Below are 21796 nucleotides of genomic sequence, written 5' to 3'. Positions count from 1 at the left end.
ATGTGTTAAAACGGGTTTTTGGCCAGTGGGAAAGGGGTATCGCATCCGGAACATGGGCTACTACTGCAGGGTTCCTCGGCTCAAGCCACTTTTGAGCCTGAGCCAACATATGAAGCATCTCCGCTGGATCAAGGAGAAGAAGACTGGACTGTTGGCCAATGGTCCAAGAACCTCTTTTCCGATGAAAGTAAAGTGTGCCTTTTATTCGGAAATCAAGGTCCAAGGGTTTGGAGGAAGACATGTGAGGAACAGAACCCAAGCTGCTTGAAGTCCAGTGTGAAATATACACAGTCAATTATGACTTTGGGGTGCAGTGTCCAGTGCAGGGGTTTGTAAACTCTGCTTTCTTAAATCCAAGAACACTGCAACAGTCCACCAGAATGTCTTAGAGGACTTCATGATTCCTTCTGCTGAGGATCTGTATGGGGATGCAGATTTGATCTTCCAGCAGGACCTGGCCCCTACCCATACCACGAGAAGCACCAAAACTTGGTTTGATGTCCACGCCACCACTGTGCTTTACTGGCCAGCCAACTGGCCTGATATAAAGCCCATTGAAAATTGATGGGGTTTTATCAAGAGGAGAATGAAGGCCACCAGACCCAAAAACAAAGAAGAGCTGACAGCAAGCATCAAGAAAATGTGGCCTTCCAGAACTCCCAGGCAATGCCACAGGCAGACTGCACCAATGCCAAGGTGCATCGAGGCAGTGATTAAGGCAAAGACATTCCCAACCAAGTATTGAAGACTGACATATCACCTTTGATTGATTTGATGTGATACCATTTTCTGAATAAATAATCTTTACACACATATGCTGCAAACAATCAAATGAGTAATGACTGAATGGTCTTCCAAGGAACAAGAGAGGGTTTTTTTTTTTATATTATTAATTCATCTCTGTCTGAGGCATTCATTTGATTGGTCAAGGGTTAAACCCACTCGTCTTCTCTTACTTTCCACCTCTATGTCCCTCATCCACTCACTCCCTCCCCTCACACTCACCCCTCTGTTGGAGCTGACTCCACACTCATTCATCGCCTATGAGCACAGTTCTATGAATCAGGGCACTATACTAGGATATCACATGAATTTAGTTACACTGAACGTATGGGCTATAATTGACAACCATCATACAGACATCATTAAATCCTTATACTCTCTCGTAATGACTGCTTACACTGTCTTTTAATGGCAAAAATAAACTTTGTTTCTTGGAATGTGCACGGCATCCGCTCACAGGCAAAAAAAACCTAAAGTTTTAGACTATGTAACAAAACTGAAAGCGGATATTATCCTTCTGCAAGAAACCCATTTACTTCAAACTGAGGATAAGTCACTTATTACCCCAAATTTTCAACAGATTTTCTCTTCTTGTCATAACAGTCGACAAAGAGGAGTATCTATCTTAATCCACAAAAAACTTGATTTTTCTCCTAAAAAGGTTCTAACAGATGCAGAAGGTAGATATGTCCTAGTTCAGGCAAAAATATTTAATAAATTATATATTATCTCAAATCTTTGTGCTCCAAACATTGATGAACCTGCCTTTTTCCATACAGTCTTCTCTCAGTTATCTAATTTATCAGTAGATTCAATAACTTTAAAGGTGGAATACAACATTTTCTCGAAAAGACGAAGCCCCACGTCTGTTACTCACTTTTTGAACAACGCGCATGCGCCAGACCATCCGCCCGGCTCTCCTGCTTCTCCCAGAAAACGCGGAAGTGTACGAGCGCGATCTCCTCTTCTCCAGCGTGCACGGCTCTGTACAGTTTCTGCGATCCGCCTCGCTCATAAATAAAGCTTTTTTTTCCCGAAACAGCTACAGTTTCATTATGTCAGACTCGCCATCGGTAAGTACGAGCTCAGAAGCTCACCGGCTACATAAACACTCTGAATACGCATGCGCAAAAGGGAGAAGCTGATTGGGCGCAAGCACGGAGAACCGCCTTCCGAAAGCAGCTCGTCAGAATGATTGACAAACGGACCCACCAATTATTTAGGTGATCCACCCGGAAATCAAAATGTTGTATTACACCTTTAATAGGAGGAGACTTCAACACAGTCCTTAATCCTTTATTAGACCATTCTGGAATAACAAAGAAAGTGAATGACTCGAATTCAGCAAAAATTATTCAAGAATATATGGAGGATTTTGGGCTTAGCGATGATTGGAGACTTAAAAATCCCCAAAAAAGAGAATATACATATTTTTCTTCAGTACACAAATCTTTTTCTAGAATAGACTTCTTTCTTACAAATAACTCAATTATCAATAAAACCATTTCTAGAATACATCCAATCATTATCAGTGACCATGCACTGATAACGATTAGCCTCCCCATCGAGCTCCAATACAAACCACCCTTGACTTGGAGATATAATCTATCGTTACTAAAAGACCCTGAATTCAACAGAGTGATCAGGAGGGAGTGGGCAGACTTCTTGACAATAAACGACGTCCCAGATATATCTCCAGCTTTAATCTGGGAAACAGGTAAAGCTGTGATGAGAGGCAAAATAATATCATACTCCTCATATCAGAAAAAAAAAGAGCAGCAAAATATAACAGACTTGCAGAACAATATTAAAATGCTAACAGACAAATTTGCAAATGATCCACAAAATGACTTATGGATAAAATTACAGAACTTAAAAATAGAACTAGATGAAATTTTATCAAAAAGACTGAATTCATTTTAGATATAAAAACTTTGAATTTAATAACAAATCAGGTAAATTTAAGCAAGTCAATTACAAAGAAACAAAGAGAAATCCTTAATAACAGCAATTCAAGACCAGACAGGAACATACACACAGTCACCTCAGGAAATAAATCAGATCTTCTACAATTTTTATAAAGAATTGTACTCTAAAACAGGAAATCCAACATTAGAAGATATTCAAACCTTCCTGAGTGATTTGAATTTACCAAAACTAACCACTGAATACAGAAACATTCTGGAGGCTCCACTGACTGTTGACGAGCTCCAGAAAGTGGCAGATAGCATGTCAGCAGGTAAAGCCCCAGGTCCTGATGGCTTCCCTATTGAGTATATACACAACAGTTCTGGTCAATCTTATCACCTCTGTTCTTTAGAATGGTGACAGAGATTAAAACTAGTGGGAATATAAGACCTTACATGAACACCGCTGCAATAAAACTATTATTGAAACCAGATAAAGATCCATCTCTTCCTGCCAGCTATCGACCATTATCTCTAATAAACACTGATATTAAATTAATAGCTAAGGCGCTAGCATCTCGACTGGAAACAGTAATACCATCTATCATTCATTACGATCAGACAGGATTTATAAAGGGATGACACTCTAATAACAATGTTAGGAAACTTATTAATCTAATCAGTTTAACAAAACACAATAGCGAAAAAGCAGTAGTTTTATCACTGGATGCAGAAAAGGCTTTCGATAAAGTTAATTGGTCGTTTCTTTTTGCCGTATTTCACAACTTTGGGTTTGGACAGTTATTTATCCAGTGGATCTCAGCTCTATATAACTCACCCAGGGCCACAGTTACGACAAATGGAATACAATCACAAAGTTTTACTCTACAGCGAGGCATTAGACAAGGCTGCCCACTCTCACCCTTATTATTTGCTATCTTCATTGAGCCATGAGCAATAGCTATCCGTCAAAACACCAAAATCAAAGGCATTACGTCAACTTTATCAGAACATACAATTAATCTATATGCAGACAACATCTTGCTGTATCTGCAAGAGTCTAAGACATCAGTTCAGGAAATATTTAAACTCCTTACAAACTTTTTGAGTCTTTCTGACTATTCAATTAATTGGTCTAAATCTGTATTACTACCAATAACAGAGAATGCATGGAATCCCGCAGCTCAAAATTCTTTCGCCATCAGTAACATAAAGTACTTAGGAATAAATATCTCACCTAAACTATCTGAATTAACCCAGTTAAACTTCACTCCACTCCTGGACAAAATCTGCAATGACCTAGATAGGTGGAACGACCTTCCTATCACTCTGTTAGGATGTATAGCCATGGTCAAAATGAAAATTTTACCACAAATAAATTATTTTTTTTCAATGATCCCATTCAAACCTACCGCAAAATGGGTCCAGTCATTAGACTCGGCTATTATAAAGTTTGATGCTAAACATAAGAAACCAAGAATAAGTCTTGCTACCCTCCAGAAAACCAAACTAGAAGGAGGCCTAGACACTCCCAACTTCATGCAGTATTACCTGGCAAATCAACTACAGTTTGTCAGTAAGTGGATGAACCCTACGGAGGAGTCTACCTCCTGGATAGAACTGGAACAGATTGACTGTAATAAAATCCAACTTGCCGATTTGCCTTTTATAACTACCACCATAAAGCACCATAGCTGCTTCAAGAACCCACTGATAGCCTCTACATTATCTGCACGGTGGAAAGGTCTGGAAACAACAGGCTCCAGCCTGGAACCCTGCGCTCTCTCTCCGATCTGGCATAACCATGACTTTGTAAATAACAAAACAACACTATACTTCAAAACATGGGAAGATAAGGGAATCACACATCTCCATCACATCTTTGACAACAATGCACTAATGACAGACACAAAGTTATTTCAAACTGCTCAAATAGCAAAAAATAACTTAAATAACTTAACTTAATTATCTACAATTAAAAAACTCAATTAAAAAAAGAATATCAATACAGCAGAACACATTAAAGCCACCGGATTTGGTCACTCACCTTAAGAAAATCACTCAAAAAAGTAAAAAAAATCTCTCTAAACTATACAGGCCCCTAATAAACACAAATTTAGTACACCTGCCAATCTCAAAATGGGAAGAAGACCTGCGATTTTCTCCTAATATGGATTTCTGGACTAAGATATGCGAAAATATATTCCATATGACTAGAAATACTAACCTTCAACTGATCCAATATAAAGTACTTCACAGAACACATATAACTTTATTGATAAATATAGACTTTTAAGTAGCAGCCAATATGGGTTTCGCTCAAACCACTCAACAGCTACAGCAATCATGGAACTAGCAGAAGAAATCACCAATGCCATGGACAGAAAATGTGTTTTAGTGAGTATCTTTGTAGATCTTCAAAAAGCATTTGACACCTTAGACCACGAAATATTATTGAATAAATTATATAGGTACGGTATAAGAGGAGTTGCTCATCAATGGGTCACAAGTTATTTAAAAGATAGAAAACAGTTTATCCAAATCAACAACATAAAATCTACATACAGTAATGTAACTTTTGGAGTTCCTCAGGGATCGGTTCTTGGACCAATACTTTTTCTGCTCTATGTGAATGATATCGCAACTGTTTCCAATTTATCAAAATGTATCTTGTTTGCGGATGACACCACTTTATTTTACACTGGTGGAAATGTAAATGAAGCATTACGCATTATACAGAATGAGTTTGAGAATATTATGAGAAGGTTCAATGCTAACGAACTGTCTTTAAACATAAGTAAGACAAAATATATGATTTTTAGTTGCAAGAACAAAGATGTCGACACAAAATTGACTGTACAGGGCACTGCAATCGAAAGGACAAACAAAATCAAGTTCCTAGGTGTTTTGATTGATGAACATCTAACATGGAAATCTCATATATAAAATGTTAAAACAAAGGTTTCACAAACCATTGCTGTGTTGCATAAGGTCAAAGAATCACTTAATAAGAATGCTTTGTTTCTATTGTATAACTCATTGATTGTTCCATATCTGACCTATTGTGCTGAAATATGGGCAAGTGCCTGTAAAACTTATATTGAACCACTTTTTCTTGTACAGAAATGAGCCATTCGTGTAGTAAATGGAAGTGGATACAGGGATCACACAAATCCAATATTTAAACAATTGAAATCTTTAAAACTTAATGAATTGGTGGAACTCAACCTCCTTAAAACCATGTATAAAGCTCAACAAAAAATATTACCAGATAACTTGCAAAACAGATTTAAAAAGAGAGAAAGTCAATATGAATTACGAGAAACCGAAATCTTTTCATTATCAGAGTCAAGAACCAAACCTAAAGAAAGATGTATCACAATCCAAGGAATCAGTTTATGGAACAAGCCTGACTGTAAAATTAAAATGTCTCAGTCCATTTATACTTTTAAGAAATGTTTAAAAGAACAATTATTAAAAAGATATGATGCTACTGTATAATAAGAAATTATATGTTGATTTTGTAAATATCTTCTTGTGAAGTGGTTATGTTTATCATCAACTCTTGATGTAAACTATTGTTTTGTCAATTATTTTGTGTTGGTAGGGGCAGACACGGTAAGTTTTACTTCTTTCTGCTACTTTTCATTTTTTTTTCAAAGAATGAAATAAATAATGAATGAATGAATGAATGAATGAACTCAGCAAAAAATGAAAAAAATGGGCTTCTGTCAAACACATTTGTATTCAATGTAACCAAAACACGAGGGATACTTACCTCCATGCCCTCTGGCTGTGTTCACCAGTCCACAGCTTCTGGTCATTATCCAGCAACTTTCCTCCATTTTGAACTGCGGGATCCCTATTTCACCCAATTTGTGTCTAATCTGTGATTTAAGCAAAATCAACCTTGGACTGAATCTGTCCCAACCATTGCTCGTTGCTCTAGCCATCGCTAAAAAAAAACAATTTTGCTAAACTGGAAAAATAAACAATCTCTCAATATTAACCAATGGTGAAATCTTCTCATAGAATATTTTATTGGAAAAAATGGCTTCCACCAAAAAAAAAAAAAACAACTGACAGACTTTACAGAAAAATGGTCACCATTTTTAGATTCATTAAATATAAATAATAGTTAAATATAAATATGATTAAAAAATAATCTGTGAGTGGATGCCGTTAGTGCACATCATTCATAAATAGCTCAGATTATTTGTGTATATCCATTTACATATCACCCAATTAAAAAAAAAAAAAAACCCACTCATTTTCTCTCCTCCCTCTTTGTCACTTGCGGTGGTGGGAGGGAAGGAGGCAGGGCCGGCCCGGGCTTCAGAGGCGCCCTAGGCGAGCCCGAGACGAGCGCCCCTTGGGAGCAGGGCCGGCTCTAGGCATAGGCGAACTAGACGGCCGCCTAGGGCGCCACGTCCCGAGGGGGGCGCCGCGGTCGTACAAGGGGCGCCACGACGCTCTGTGTTCCGTGTGCCCCGCTGTGCAGCGGTCCGACGCACTGCGCTCCTCGTCCTCGGCGCTGCCCGGCACTGATCGGTATTGTTCGGCACCCCCCCCCCCCCCCCCCCCCCCCCCCCCCCCACCCCCCCTCCCCCCCACCCCCCCCCGCTCAACAAATGTCGGGACCGCTCGAAAAACACGCTCCCAAGGGGCGCTCGTCTCGGGCTCGCCTAGGGCGCCTCTGAAGCCCGGGCCGGCCCCTTGGGAGCGTGTTTTTCGAGCGGTCCCGACATTTGTTGAGCGGGGGGGGGGGGGGGGGGGGGGGGGGGGGGGGGGGCGCGCTGACGAGCGATGCCGAACAATACTGATCAGTGCCGGGCAGCGCCGAGGACGAGGAGCGCGGTGCGTCGGACCGCTGCACAGCGGGGCACACGGAGCACAGAGCGTCGTGGCGCCCCTTGTACGACCGCGGCGCCCCCCTCGGGACGTGGTGCCCTAGGCGGCCGCCGAGTTCGCCTATGCCTAGAGCCGGCCCTGGAAGGAGGTGCAGATGTGCTGCCATGAGCGAAACTGCGCCTGGCATGAAAATTGCAAAATGCCCTGGACACCCTGTTGACCAGGCACAAGCGAGGAACAGAGCAGGTATGCTGTGCTTGCGAATGGTCTACTAAAACAAAGCCTTGTGTGTGTGTGTGTGTGTGTGTGTGTGTGTGTGTGTGTGTGTAGTTCAAAGAAACCTCCAGTTTGGTTGAAGAGCCGCTTCATTGTCTCAATGTTTGCTTTCATGAATTCTTGACCTCTCATGAAGATCTGAGTGTATCTCTCCCAGAATCCTGGATCCTCTTCTGTGGCTTTCTTCATCCAGTCCTGTGTGGGAACTACTCTCCTGGTGTTGCTGTCATAGTGAGCAATCTGAAGTTCATCCACCAAACCAACAGCTACAAACTCTGGAAAGTTTGGAACTTGAGATGATCCAGTGGAGAAAAGCTTGAGAGAGTGAATTTCTGGAAGAAAGAGAAGAGAGTAAATCAATCAATAACACTGACAGTCCAGCTGATTGGACATTTGCTGTTTTCCTCTGATCTGGCTGCTTCTTCCTTTCTTCTAATTCCAGCTGACAACAGGAAACATTCAGAGGACTTTGAACAGACACCAGAGCAGAACAACAGCTGATCACTGGACTGTTGATCAGCAGCTTTGACTTTCTATTAGACAGAATGAGTCCAGATGTGTGATCAGGAGAAAGACAGTCGAGCAGAGAGACAGCAGAGACACTGAGGAAGATCACTTCACATCACTGATTAGTCACACACGGAATACTGGATCAATATCATCTATTGATCCCTCCTTCCTCCTGGCCCTGGACTGAGTGTGTTCAAGCCTCCTGCTGGTGGTTGTGTGTTGGATTCCCTCTCTCTTCAGCTGTCCTGCTCCTGGCTCTACACAACATAAGAACCAATCAGAGTGGAGCAGAGCGTCTCTTCACCGGACTGCAGCAGCTGATTCTCCTCTCATCTCTTCTCACTCTGAAGGAGGCTCGTTCATCACGTGACCACTGACAGCTTCATCTGTGAGAGTTCCTTTAAGTGGACAGTGCACTAGATGGCGCTGATGGCCTCTGTTTCAGAGGATTTCGGAGCTGCTCATGTTTCTCTTCAGGATTCAGTCTGGTGTCAATACAGCTAAAAAAAAAAACCCAGAATTGTTGGCAGTTGAACTGTTAAGTTCACCGGTCAGAGTTAACGCTAGAAGTCACAGAGAAGGGCCATTTTGCCTTTTTCCCTAGAAAACCCACAGAGGGGCTATTTGGCCCAAAGGAAGGTCTGCACAGATGCTTTCGTCATGTAAACAAGGCACTTCAGCAGGGGACATGCAGAGCCACTTCAAGGCAATTTGTTTTGTGAGATTTACTGTCCACAATTTGTCCTGAACTACATCTTCGATATGGACACGTCCGAGATGAAACCACTTCTTACTGGTGATCACGACTAAAAGTAGGAAAAATGTAAAACTATTTTTAAGTCTTCCTGGTAATGAGTCTAAAGATCCAACAATTCTGGAGAATAAATACATGATACAACAGTATTTTGAGCAGCATGGACGGGTCCATCTGGGATCATATCTCGCTGTGATATCTGGAGATTCAAGTAAAACTTGAAAGTTTGCTTGAGAATGCACTGAAAGAAACACGGACGTGTTTTCCCACCAGCCACTGAAATGTGAGGCATTTCTTCCCCTCCTTTATCTGTATGGCTCATTAAAACATCTCCCATTCCTCATTGTTGATGTAGAAGCATAACTGATGTTTTCACAACATCGTCAGCTGACAGTGCAAGATAATGATAAACACAGTGATGCTCTTTCTGCAGTCAAGTTCATGCATCCGTCCTGTTGGTAAACACATTATTCCTCTGCAGGTACAGAAGGAAAACCTGGGACTTGCAGTTGGCCAGAACTAGATTTGATAATTCTTTTCTGTCCCAACAAAAGCAAAAAGAAAAATGATTAGAGTAGAGAGTAACTTTATTAATCCCAAACTGGGAAATTCTGGGATTATCTCTCATTGCAAAGCAGGCTGTTTGTTCAATATTTCAATGGCTCTGCTGGAACCACTTGAACCACACAAGTTCAATGCTGAATCAGAGTTATGTGAAAATGTAGAAATGGTCTCAATTTTTTAGACAGTTTGTGGTGACTGAAAAAATTCAGCTGTGGGTTTGAAAAGAATCCTCTCTGCCACACGGAGGAGGAAAGCTTCAAGTAGTTCCTGGCTCTTTTCCAGCCTCCCCCTCAGATCCAACAAGCTGGAAGGCATCAGCTGCATTTACAAATGAAGAGAAGGGCCAACAGCGGCCGCTGAGTTGCACATTTCAAACCATCGGCCATCTGGCTCCTCTCTGGGCTTTATAGGTGAAGCCCCGCCCCCAAAGCACTAAAACTCAACACCAGCAGAGAAGTTTCACCAAGAAAGCAGAGAGATGTGGAGGAAAAGCTGGAATCCTACCTGGAGCCCCGCTGGGGATTCCCAGCAGGAAGAAGAGAGCCAGGAAGAGCTGCATGTCCACCTGTCCTCTCTTTCTTCTCACTGAAACACTCTGAGTGTCTGAGCTGAAGGAGGAAACAAAGAGGGAGGAGGAAGCTGCTGGAGCCAATGACAATTCAGAGTGAGAGTTGCTGGGTGGAAGAGACTCAGTCAGGTTACTAAATGAAACTAAACTCCAGCAGCTCCTCTGCTGCTCTGCTGCTCCTTCAGCTCTTTGTTCACAAAATGAAAGCAACAGTAGAAGTGGAGTCCCTTCAACACCAACATGTGATCAGGTTTCTCCTCCAGCAGCACAATGTCAAGCTCCTGAAGCCACGCAGCTACACTGCATAAATTCCAAATCTGAACAAGTTTTTTCAACTTGTTTTGAGTGAAAATGTCCCATTTTACTTGATTTAAGATAAATTTACTTAAATATTATATTTGATAAAGATGAAAAAAGGCTTGATTTAAGGGGAAATTCTCTGAAATCAAGAACATTTTCACTTGTTCTAGTGTCAGATTTCTTTTCTTAAATTAAGACATTTTTACTTTGAAATTAGTAAAAAAAAAAAAAAATCTCCCAATAGAACAAGAGAAAATTTTCTTGATTTCACAGAATTTTCTCTTAAATCAAGCCTTTTTATCTTTATCAAACATAATATTTAAGTAAATTTATCTTAAATCGAGTAAAATGAGACATTTTCACTCAAAACAAGTTGAAAAAAAACTTGGAATGTTTGCAGTGGCTCCACACTGCTGACACACACACACGCAACCCAGCAACTGCTCTATCTCTCTTTCTTTCTTTCTTTCTTTCTTTCTTTCTTTCTTTCTTTCTTTCTTTCCAACATGTGAGGAGAAAGAAAAGTTCATCTCTCTTTGATTCCAGCTCATCTGGAGCTCCGTCATAAAGGAAGTGGAAGAAGCATCTATCTATCTATCTATCTATCTATCTATCTATCTATCTATCTATCTATCTGTCTATCTGTCTATCTGTCTGTCTGTCTGTCTGTCTGTCTGTCTGTCTGTCTGTCTGTCTAAAAAGCTGCAGGTTCTTTCTGGGAAGTCATGTGATGAGCCTTTCATCAGCTGTGATCATTCAGGCTGTGGCGCCATCTAGCGGCCACACTCAGCAGCTGCTCAGTGTCACATCCCAGCGCGGAGCTTCAGCTTCTTCTTGCTTTGAGACATTCAGAGAGACGGACCAACATGGACTCCTGGACTCCTCTGCTCTTCTTCCTGCTTTCTTTCTTTGGGGACGTGTTTCATGGAGGTTCAGTCAGAGCTCACACTTCTGACTTTCACTCAACATCCCATCATGTTTCTGCTGCTCCTCACAGCTTCAAGGTTTTTGGGAGCAAAAGAAAGAATCAGATTAAACTAAAGTGAAAGAAGGACGTTTCAGAACTCTGAATCAGATTGAGGATGAATCAGAATGTGCAAAAGGTTTCAGTGTGAGGAGGATGTGTGTTCCTGCTGCAGCCATGAAGGAACGTCTGGATCCATGTTTCTCTGTCTGTAGAGATTTAAAGAGGATTCTTGTGACCTTGACTCTTGACCTTCTCCATGAACTCTGCCTCCTGTCAGGAGTGTCAGCCCCGTTCTAGAACTCTCCTCAGAGCAGAGCAGCTGCTGAAACGCTCCAGAAGAGGGATCCAGTCATTCAGAGAGTCCAGCTGAGTAACATCAGGAGGCTTTAGAAGCAGAGCAGGCTGGGTAATGTGGGTCTGCAGCCTGAGAACAAAAGCAGAGCTGAAGACTGTCAGTCCAGACCGGTTCTGACAAAGCCTGGAGAAGCATCTGGAGAAAGGAGAGCATCCTGGACCTCAGCATCCTGCTTCAGAGAAAGTGGCCATCAGAGCCCAGCGTCCACCACGGCGAGGAAGAAGTGAAGCCACTGAGAAAGAGATGGAACTGGAGCACAAAGCGAGCAGCGACTGATCTACTGAAGAGCCAGGAGTGAAGCACTGAGCTGAAGCCCCTCATGACCTGCAGGAAGACATTCCCTGTCAGGACCAGAGGAGAGCAGCTGCAGCTGAAGGTTTGAAATCAACATGTTTAAAACAAAGCTTTTATGAAATGATGAAATTAAGTATTGATGCTGATATTTCTATACTTTTATAGCGCTAATCATCAGCTGTTCATTTCATTCAGTGATCAGAAAATCATTGATTCAGTTTTACAACAGTTTTAATTTATCTGACTGCTTCTGATGTGTCGATGAAAATGATTTGTATTTTTCATTTAAGGTGAAATATGAACAAGGATGTGTTGTCAGCTGCAGCTTTGAAGGATTTTACTTAAATGAAAGTTCTAAAAATAACTGAACTCCATGTTTTCCTCCTGCTGAATATATTTTCCAGTCATGCAGGCTGCTGGTGTGACCAGTGAAGCTACAAACCACTCCTGACCCAGTCAGTGAGCAAGTTTTACTGCTGGGTTTTGGATGAAGTGAAGTGTCATCTTATATGTGACCATCGCTAAAACAGGGTGGTTTTCTGGAATACTTAAAAAAAGGCAACAATGTAGAGTTTGTCCAGTCCAGGGACACGACACCACTGATCAGAGGAATGTATCTGTGTCTGCATGTGTGGATCTATATGATCCATGGATATAGAAATACTATTCTAGACTGTTTCCAGACTTTTCTAGAGTTCTAGGAGCCTGATCACGGGGAAGAATCAGATGTTAGTTTCTCCTCTGTCAGATGTTCTTGTCTTCAGTTTCCAGACTGAGTCGTCAGCTCTCTGCTGCAGTGGATCCTGGTTTTTCTTTCTGTTGCTCTGAATGTGATCTTGTTGCTTCCTGATTCACTTCATGGCCCTGATGTTCCTGATGTGTGCTCGACACTGTTTCTCTGCAGACACTTTGAAAACAGAGACTTTCCAGCATCAGTGATGGACAGGAGTTCTTCCCCTGCAGACTTCTCCTGGAGTTTTCTTCTTGTAAACGTGGCCATGTTGGTGTTTTGTGTTCCATATCTGAGCCGTTTTCATCAGAAGCTCTCGATCCCTGCTGGAGCTTCCTCACTCAGGTTTTTCTTCCATGGAAGTTCACCTTTTCCCAGAGTTCCTTTAAAGACTCCAGTTTCTCAATGGAGTCTGGTGTGAAGCTCCTGTCTGCCGCCTGCTGGTCAGAGGGGGTTTTGCAGTCAGACCCAGTTGGAGCCTTCATTTGTCTCTGGAGGCTGAAACATGGGATTTATTGATTTATATTCATTAAAAAACCTACAGAAACCACAAAAACAATGTAGCAACAAACTAAACTCTTCTCTTCAGCTTCACTAAATAATATACAAGTGATTCTCACAGTTCAACTAACTTCTACACTGAAATGTGTTTCTGAGGTTTTTCCTCCACAATCTCTTCACAGCTTCACTAAGAAGCAAACAAACCCAGAGAGTCTCTGGATCTCAGCAGGACGTCCAGCTCTGGAGGATCTTTGCTTCTCCTTCACTCTGTCAGCAGGTCCTGCTGGAGCTCTTCCTGGATGGAGAACAGGTGTGGCAGGAATCAGGCCTGGAGGCTGAGAGCCTGAACTCAGGTGTGATCAACCACAGTGAAGCTGAGTTTTAACGGGGAAACACTCTGGAGACGCCATGAAGGGACGACTCCATGATGACTGAGACTCTGAGCAGAGGAGGAGGAACAGAGGAGCTCCAGGAGAGTTCACAGCTTTTAGAAGAGTTCTCAACACAAACATCTGGAAGCAGCTGGAATAGAACCCACAAGCTCAGCTGCTTGCTGGTGGGATCCAGGACAGTTCCACTGAGGAGAGGATTCCTCAGATGTGACTGAAGACTTTATCTTCACAGCTTCTGCTGCTCAAACACACTTCAGCAGAACATGTGGAGCAGACTGGATTTCAGAAGAAGCAGCATCGTTCAGGTCTGGAGTCAAACGAAACACTTTATCAAGGCTGGAGCCTCAAAGACCGAGACCAGAAACCAAACAGCCTCTGACAGCAGGATTTATTTGAATAATTTAATAAAAACAACATTGAAGACATTTCCTCAGGGACAGTGTTTCAGCCTCTAAAGTCTTTCCAGCTTCCAGTCTTGCTAAAGGCTCAACAGCTCCACACAAAACGGCCTCAGACAGAACAGTCCAGCCCTCCAACACTGAGGAGGAGTCAGATATCGTCTCCTGAGCAGAACAGACAGCAGAAGTGTGGCTGTCACAGCAGGAAACAAGGCTCTGATGCTGAATCTGCTGGGAGTTCCAAACACATCTGGTGCTGATAGAATGAATGGAAGTGTGTTCTGTTCTGTTGAAGCAGGACTTCAGCCTTCAGGGCTCCTGTCGGGTTCTTGGAGTCAGACTGACGACTCGCCGCCAGAGCTCAGCAGCACTGCAGTCGTCCTCCGAGGAAACATTGTCATGAAGAGATTCCTACAAGCTCTCCAGCTCTGTGTCTTCTGCTGGGCTTCATATCTGCTCTGCATCTGGATGAGCCCAAAGGTGTGAAGAACACATCTGGCTTCATCCAGAAGATGCTGCTGAGCCTCGGACAACAGAAGCTCCGCCCACAACTTCAACATGAAAACATGAGAAAAGCCAAAGTCCAGCAGAGCAGGTCTTTAGTCGTTTCCAGAGAGTCAGACTGTTGAAGCTGAGCCTCAGTTTGTGATGTTTAGTGTCAGAATCATTTCCCTCTACTGGACACAATGAAGTTCTTTCACTGAGATTTCCCAAAGTAATCGCTTTCCTAAATTCTTTCCAGTAAACTGAACTTGTTAGAATTTCCAGTGTAGACTGTCTTCATGTCCATTGAAGCCAAAGAGGATTTTCACTGAGTTGTCAGAGTGAGAACTGCTGCAGGAGCCTCCTCCTCCTAAACATCTGATCCAAACACACTCAAAGAGCCACAAGCTGCAGCAAGATTCCACCAAAGCAAAGTCAGTCCACAGGGAGGAAGGAGCCCCGTCCTGGAGAGCAGCTCACAGTGGAGCAATCAGCAACTTCTCCATCATTTCTTTTGGCTCCTGCTCCATCAGACTCAATGACTGGAGCCTCTTTGGACTCTTCCTTTCATGAAGAGGTTTCTAACATCTTCTTCACGGCTGGATCTTCTCCTGATGAAGAGGAAGTTTCATTGGCTGGAAAACAAAGAGCAAAACTTGTTCTCAGTCATTTGTGTCTGAAAGGAAGAGGAGAAATCACTGAAGAGGAACATCCAGAGGAAGAAACTCGGACAAGGAGAGTTTCTACTTTACCTTGAGGTCGTTTCTTCAAGCAGACGATGAGTCCCATGATGCAGCCTGTCAGGAGGAGCAGAGCAGCAACAACTCCTCCAGCAGCAGCTCCAGTGGGAAACCCTGCAGAGAAACAGCTGCTCAGCTCTCTGAGGAGTTTGGACGTTTGATGTCAGAGTGTGAGAAGTGTGGGACGTCTCCAAAGAGCCTCAGCAGCTCCTCCAGCTGCAGCATGGAGAGCATCCTGATCAGCTGCATCAGCACTGCTGCCTGCAGAGAGCGGCAAAGACTGCTGACAAGATGACTGTGGCTGCATTGAGGCTGCATCGACACTGTCAGTGGAACGTCTCCACTTTCTGATCTGCTGCTCTCATGAGGCTCACATCCCATCTGCTTCTGGACAGTGGAAGCAGGAAGAAGACGCTGCATTCACAGACTGACAGATGGGATCCAGGCCTCAGTCACATGTGGAGATCAATCCAGATGAACTCTGGAGGTTTGGATCTCTGGGAAATGAGAGGAAAGTTCTGGACTGAAGTGAACTTCTCATTCTATGATGCTGGACTTGATTTCCTGAAGTGAGAAATGAGAGAATGTGAGTGAAATGAAGAGTCTCTGACCTCCATCATTTGTCTTCCAGTTGGTCCTGATGTCCCGTTTGTCCAGTCTCTTGGAGACTTCCTGTCCTCCAGCCAGATGAAACACACAGCTGTACCTCCCCCAGTCTTCATCTTTGAACCCTGAAAGATCCAGATCAACGCTCATCTGGAAGCTCCCGTCATGGTTGGGGAGGATCTCTCCTCTGACCACGTCCTCATGGAGCTCCTCCTCGTCTTTCTTCCAGAACAAGTCGGCTCTGTCGGGGTAGAAACCTGTAGCGTGGCAGGTGAGCGGAGAGGAGGGAGTCTTCTGGAGGAGAGACACTGAGGGAAGATCTGGAGAACAAGCAGGAAGACACCTCACTCTTTACTGGATTCTTCTCTACACTCTTTCTCTCTCATGTCAGCCACTGCAGCCAGGAAGAGACGGGCCATGGAAAGAGGGATGAAGGAAGGCCAGATGGAGAGAGGAGAGGAGATGCTGAGAGCAGCATGAAAGAAGAGAAGCTGAGAGACAAACTCCAAACATTTTACCTTTTCTCATCAGTGAGCTCCGACCAAACTCCACAAACTTCTTCAACAAATCAACACATTCTGTGGTGAAGTAGTGCTTCTGCTCATCCATGAATGCTTTGTCATTTTCCCACCTCTGTTTGGTGGGAACAGCCTGTTGAACTGGAGCGATGTATGTTTCTGTCTTCAGGTCATAAATGAGGAAATCTTCTCCATCGTAACCGTGTTGATCAAATCCATTCACCACTTCATCAGTTTCATCGTCCCATTCACAACCATCCATGTTCTGGACAATATGAACACCTGAGAGACAGAAAGACACACACACACACACACACACACACACACACACACACACACACACACACATATAGAAGTTCCAGGTTAAACCCTTTGTAAAACATGAATCAATACAGAAAATTTAATGCCATTTATTTTTAAATAGAACAGTATAAAAACATAGTGCAAATGCAATTGCACTAAATTACATTACTACATTATTTCATTCAAGTAAAAGCATACAAGAAGTCACAAAAGTAGTGAATGAAGAACTGAAAGCAATAAAACACTGGTTTGATTTTAACGGATTAATCCTAAATGCCAAAAAAACAAATTTTATGTTGTTTAATAATAAAAAGGAAAAAGTGAAAGTAAAACTCGAAATAGATGGAATTGAAATTCATCGTGTAACAGAAACAAAATTCTTAGGAGTGATGATTGATGACGATCTAAAGTGGAAATCTCACATTAATTACACCAAAGGGAAAATTGGGAAAGCCATTTCTGTGTTACATGGAGTCACGCTTTTTCTGAATAGTTGTGCTTTGTTAACATTGTATAACACTATGATTTTACCTTATCTCATGTACAACCCTGTCTCCACAAAATTACGTTCTGAGAAAACTAAACTGCATTCTCAAATACGTTTCAGAGGAACCTAGTTTGTCCCTTATTATGTTCGTCTTCAACATATCTTTTTTTTTATTTTTTCATTACGCTCGGTCTGAAACTGATTTTTTTCCTGCTTTTTCTTCATCGTGTTGGTGGGTAAAAATGAGCCTGTATATTCATCTGGGATGCATTTCACTCTTCTGAAAAGACATTATGTTTATTTACTCTTTTTTTTAGTGATGTTTGAAGGTCCCATGCAGTCTTTTTCAACTTATTCTTGCCGTTAACTATATGCACGCACACCTAGCTCTCACATTGTGTAGTGACGAGGGCTGTTTTGGAGCTAATAATTACCTCCTGATGTATTTCTAACATACCTGTTTTGGGGTTGTTGTTTTTTAAGAGCAGCTCCAACAAGATCTGCCACCAGAGAAGACAGCTGGAGCTTCTCCGACGCTGCACTGCGGGTCTTGATCACCATGGAAACCAAGACGCGGTTCTGCGGTCATCTGAAAGTGATTACAACATTATCGTTCTTCACTGTTGTTTATTTCTGATAAAATAAACGTGTATTTCCCCTTACAGCGGTCTGCATGCTCCTCGTTACTTCCACCTTACGACAAGTCCCAATATGAAACGACCACATGGCTCATTTATGATCCAAATATTAATTCATGGTCCAAGTTATGACCAAGATCTATATTTTAAAATCAAGTATCTCCTATTGGTCACGTAAATATTATCACGGAGAATCACGGACTGAAGGAGTGTTTTTTTTTTTTTTTTTTTAATCTAACAGATCGCGTTGCTCCGAGAAGTTTGAGCACAAATACAATTCTCTGCATTAAATAATGACTTCAGGTAGACTTTCAAAACATAACAAAATCACTAAAATAGTTTCTGAAACAGATCAGAAGCCACAATATGAAACATTTTTAAAAAATGACTATCGAACGGAGAAGTCTCTAAATTATAATTTACACAATGCTTCTCGAGCAATAAATGTACATTTTTATCTTCATAGTTTCCACTCGGTTTATGGATGCGATCTGCAGTGTTTTTGTTTAAATGCGCAGTCTGTCTTTTTTGTCTTCTAAAATGCCGCCCCGCTGGTTGCTAGGCTGTTGCTATGGACTCTGAACTCTGACCCGGAAGTACGTCACGGACTGATTTTTTTTTAAACGGAGCGAGTTTTTGATCTTAAACTAATTATATTTGTCTACAAATACGCCTCTGTGCATTATATAACAAGTTCTGTTTAATTTTAAGAGTAATATTTATTTTGAATCAGATGTGTGTTTTCATCTTCATACATTTGCTGGAACAAGTTTGTTATAAATCAAGCAATCATTAAATCGATCACTCTGTCTGCATTTATGTGTTATAACATTAAGATCAAACTTTTTAAACTGTTTTAATACTATTCCAGTAGATTATGAAGTATTGACATAACAACAACAAATAAGAAAAGGGTGACAAATCGACTGATTTCTTTAAGATAGATAGAACTTTATTCATACCTTTGGTGGGACCTGACGATAAAAGTCGATCTAAAAGCAGCACAACACCAGCGTCACGTGCGCGTGTGCAGAGGAGAAGAAGCCCAATCCTGAAAAATGGACTTTTAGATAGATACTTTAATTAATCCCCACATTGGGAAATTCAAGGGTCATTCAGTAGCAACACATAAAACAGGACAGAATAATAAAAAATAGCATTTAAAAACAACAGAAAAAAAAGAAGAATCCCGTGTACAAACCCCAGCACATAATGTTACATTAACAGTGCTCTTTATAAAATCGAATGGCAGCAGGAATGAATGATCTCCTAAAGCGCTCCGTCCTACAGCGCACTGAGAGGAGACGGTCTGATCTGTGGCTCCTCTGAGCAGACAGAGTCTCATGTAGAGGGTGCCTGGTGTTACTGAGGATGGATGGACTGTTATGAGCTGTTAACATGGTTAGTGTGTGATTGGCTCACAAAAACTTCTTTTTGGTTGATGTTCTCTTCATTCATGCATATTTGAGTATTCTGTAAGAATAATTAGTGCAAACTCTAGCTCCCTTCACACGACTGATGTGCAGCATGGTGGCGTACTTCAGCACGAAGGAGAACCTCTCAACACAGATGTGCTGCACTAGATCCACCAGACGGAGCTGCAGAGGCCTTCTCTCCAACTTCAGTGTAAAATACACACTGCAAGGCCTGTTTCTTTCTTTCTTCATGCTGTGAGAGCTGGATTATTGTCAGACAGTCCTCTAGAGGTGCCCCACAAGGTCATTAAACCCTCTGAGGCCTCGCTGAGACATGAAGCCTGTCATGACCTTTGACCTCTGTTGCTCTATTGCTCTTATTTGACCTCCACAGCAGATACAGACCTAAAACTTGAACTGTGAGGCCTCTGGGAGCTATAAAATCATGACCTATTGGACTTTTTTCATAAGCTCCTCCCAAACAGGAAGTAGCTTCAGGAAGGAAGTGGGGCTTCCAAATTCTACATATGACTTTCTGGCAGAAGGGTGAACACATCCCACAAATCTCAGCTTATTTGGAGCAAATCTGACCAAATGATGGTGCTTAATTGATTCTTTTAACTGGACACTGCGGCGCCCTGTATGGGCAGCAGGAAGGACTTGATGGAGTTAAACCACCGCAGATGTGATCCTGAGGGAAGACAGAAGAACATACTAACATTTCAACTTCCTAAGTTGAATGGAAACGACTTTTTCAGCTGATGACACTGGGGGAATCAGAGTCTATGACCTTTACCCTCTCAGAGCCTTTGTGAGCAGTCTGGAGGATCAAATCCAGGTTCTGATATAAAATGTTGCCTTTCTACCCAGAAAATTGAAATTGTAGGAGGGGAGTTTAGGAGAACACTTTGCCAGGGTTTGAGGAGCTGCTTATTGGAGTTGGGGTTTGTCTGAGACAGCGCTCGGGCCTCTGATTTGATCCTGACTCCAGACTGCTTACAAAGGCTCTGAGAGGCTTTATCATCAGCTGATGATAAAGCCTAAAGAGTTCGCCAAATAAAGCAAATCTGACCAAATGATGATGCTTAATTGATTCTTTTAACTGGACACTTTGGCGAACATTTTATATCAGAACCTGGATTTGATCCTCCAGACTGCTCACAAAGGCTCTGAGAGGGTAAAGGTCATAGACTCTGATTCCCCCAGTGTCATCAGCTGAAAAAGTCGTTTCCATTCAACTTAGGAAGTTGAAATGTTAGTATGTTCTTCTGTCTTCCCTCAGGATCACATCTGCGGTGGTTTAACTCCATCAAGTCCTTCCTGCTGCCCATACAGGGCGCCGCAGTGTCCAGTTAAAAGAATCAATTAAGCACCATCATTTGGTCAGATTTGCTCCAAATAAGCTGAGATTTGTGGGATGTGTTCACCCTTCTGCCAGAAAGTCATATGTAGAATTTGGAAGCCCCACTTCCTTCCTGAAGCTACTTCCTGTTTGGGAGGAGCTTATGAAAAAAGTCCAATAGGTCATGATTTTATAGCTCCCAGAGGCCTCACAGTTCAAGTTTTAGGTCTGTATCTGCTGTGGAGGTCAAATAAGAGCAATAGAGCAACAGAGGTCAAAGGTCATGACAGGCTTCATGTCTCAGCGAGGCCTCAGAGGGTTTAATGACCTTGTGGGGCACCTCTAGAGGACTGTCTGACAATAATCCAGCTCTCACAGCATGAAGAAAGAAAGAAACAGGCCTTGCAGTGTGTATTTTACACTGAAGTTGGAGAGAAGGCCTCTGCAGCTCCGTCTGGTGGATCTAGTGCAGCACATCTGTGTTGAGAGGTTCTCCTTCGTGCTGAAGTACGCCACCATGCTGCACATCAGTCGTGTGAAGGGAGCTAGAGTTTGCACTAATTATTCTTACAGAATACTCAAATATGCATGAATGAAGAGAACATCAACCAAAAAGAAGTTTTTGTGAGCCAATCACACACTAACCATGTTAACAGCTCATAACAGTCCATCCATCCTCAGTAACACCAGGCACCCTCTACATGAGACTCTGTCTGCTCAGAGGAGCCACAGATCAGACCGTCTCCTCTCAGTGCGCTGTAGGACGGAGCGCTTTAGGAGATCATTCATTCCTGCTGCCATTCGATTTTATAAAGAGCACTGTTAATGTAACATTATGTGCTGGGGTTTGTACACGGGATTCTTCTTTTTTTTCTGTTGTTTTTAAATGCTATTTTTATTATTCTGTCCTGTTTTATGTGTTGCTACTGAATGACCCTTGAATTTCCCAATGTGGGGATTAATTAAAGTATCTATCTAAAAGTCCATTTTTCAGGATTGGGCTTCTTCTCCTCTGCACACGCGCACGTGACGCTGGTGTTGTGCTGCTTTTAGATCGACTTTTATCGTCAGGTCCCACCAAAGGTATGAATAAAGTTCTATCTATCTTAAAGAA

The 21796-nt window shown here is 42.3% G+C and overlaps 1 protein-coding gene and 1 pseudogene across 1 annotated transcript in view; both read right to left on the bottom strand.

The window, feature by feature from the left end:
- The window catches only part of LOC115409384 (major histocompatibility complex class I-related gene protein-like), a 112623-nt gene that overhangs the window by 58375 nt on the left and 32452 nt on the right, over positions 1-21796 (bottom strand). The window contains exons 2-5 of the mRNA XM_030120548.1: positions 16498-16779; positions 15985-16299; positions 15381-15487; positions 15224-15268 (exon numbers count right to left, since the gene is read on the bottom strand). Coding sequence (XP_029976408.1) covers positions 15227-15268; positions 15381-15487; positions 15985-16299; positions 16498-16759 — 726 coding nt within the window. The 5' untranslated portion in view covers positions 16760-16779 and the 3' untranslated portion in view covers positions 15224-15226. The remainder of the gene's footprint in view (positions 1-15223; positions 15269-15380; positions 15488-15984; positions 16300-16497; positions 16780-21796) is intronic.
- The window catches only part of LOC115409380 (major histocompatibility complex class I-related gene protein-like), a 48059-nt pseudogene that overhangs the window by 15417 nt on the left and 10846 nt on the right, over positions 1-21796 (bottom strand).

Source organism: Salarias fasciatus, chromosome 22 (genome assembly GCF_902148845.1).
Source record: "Salarias fasciatus chromosome 22, fSalaFa1.1, whole genome shotgun sequence".
Lineage (NCBI taxonomy): Eukaryota > Metazoa > Chordata > Actinopteri > Blenniiformes > Blenniidae > Salarias > Salarias fasciatus.
This window is presented reverse-complemented; position numbering and strand designations above follow the sequence as displayed.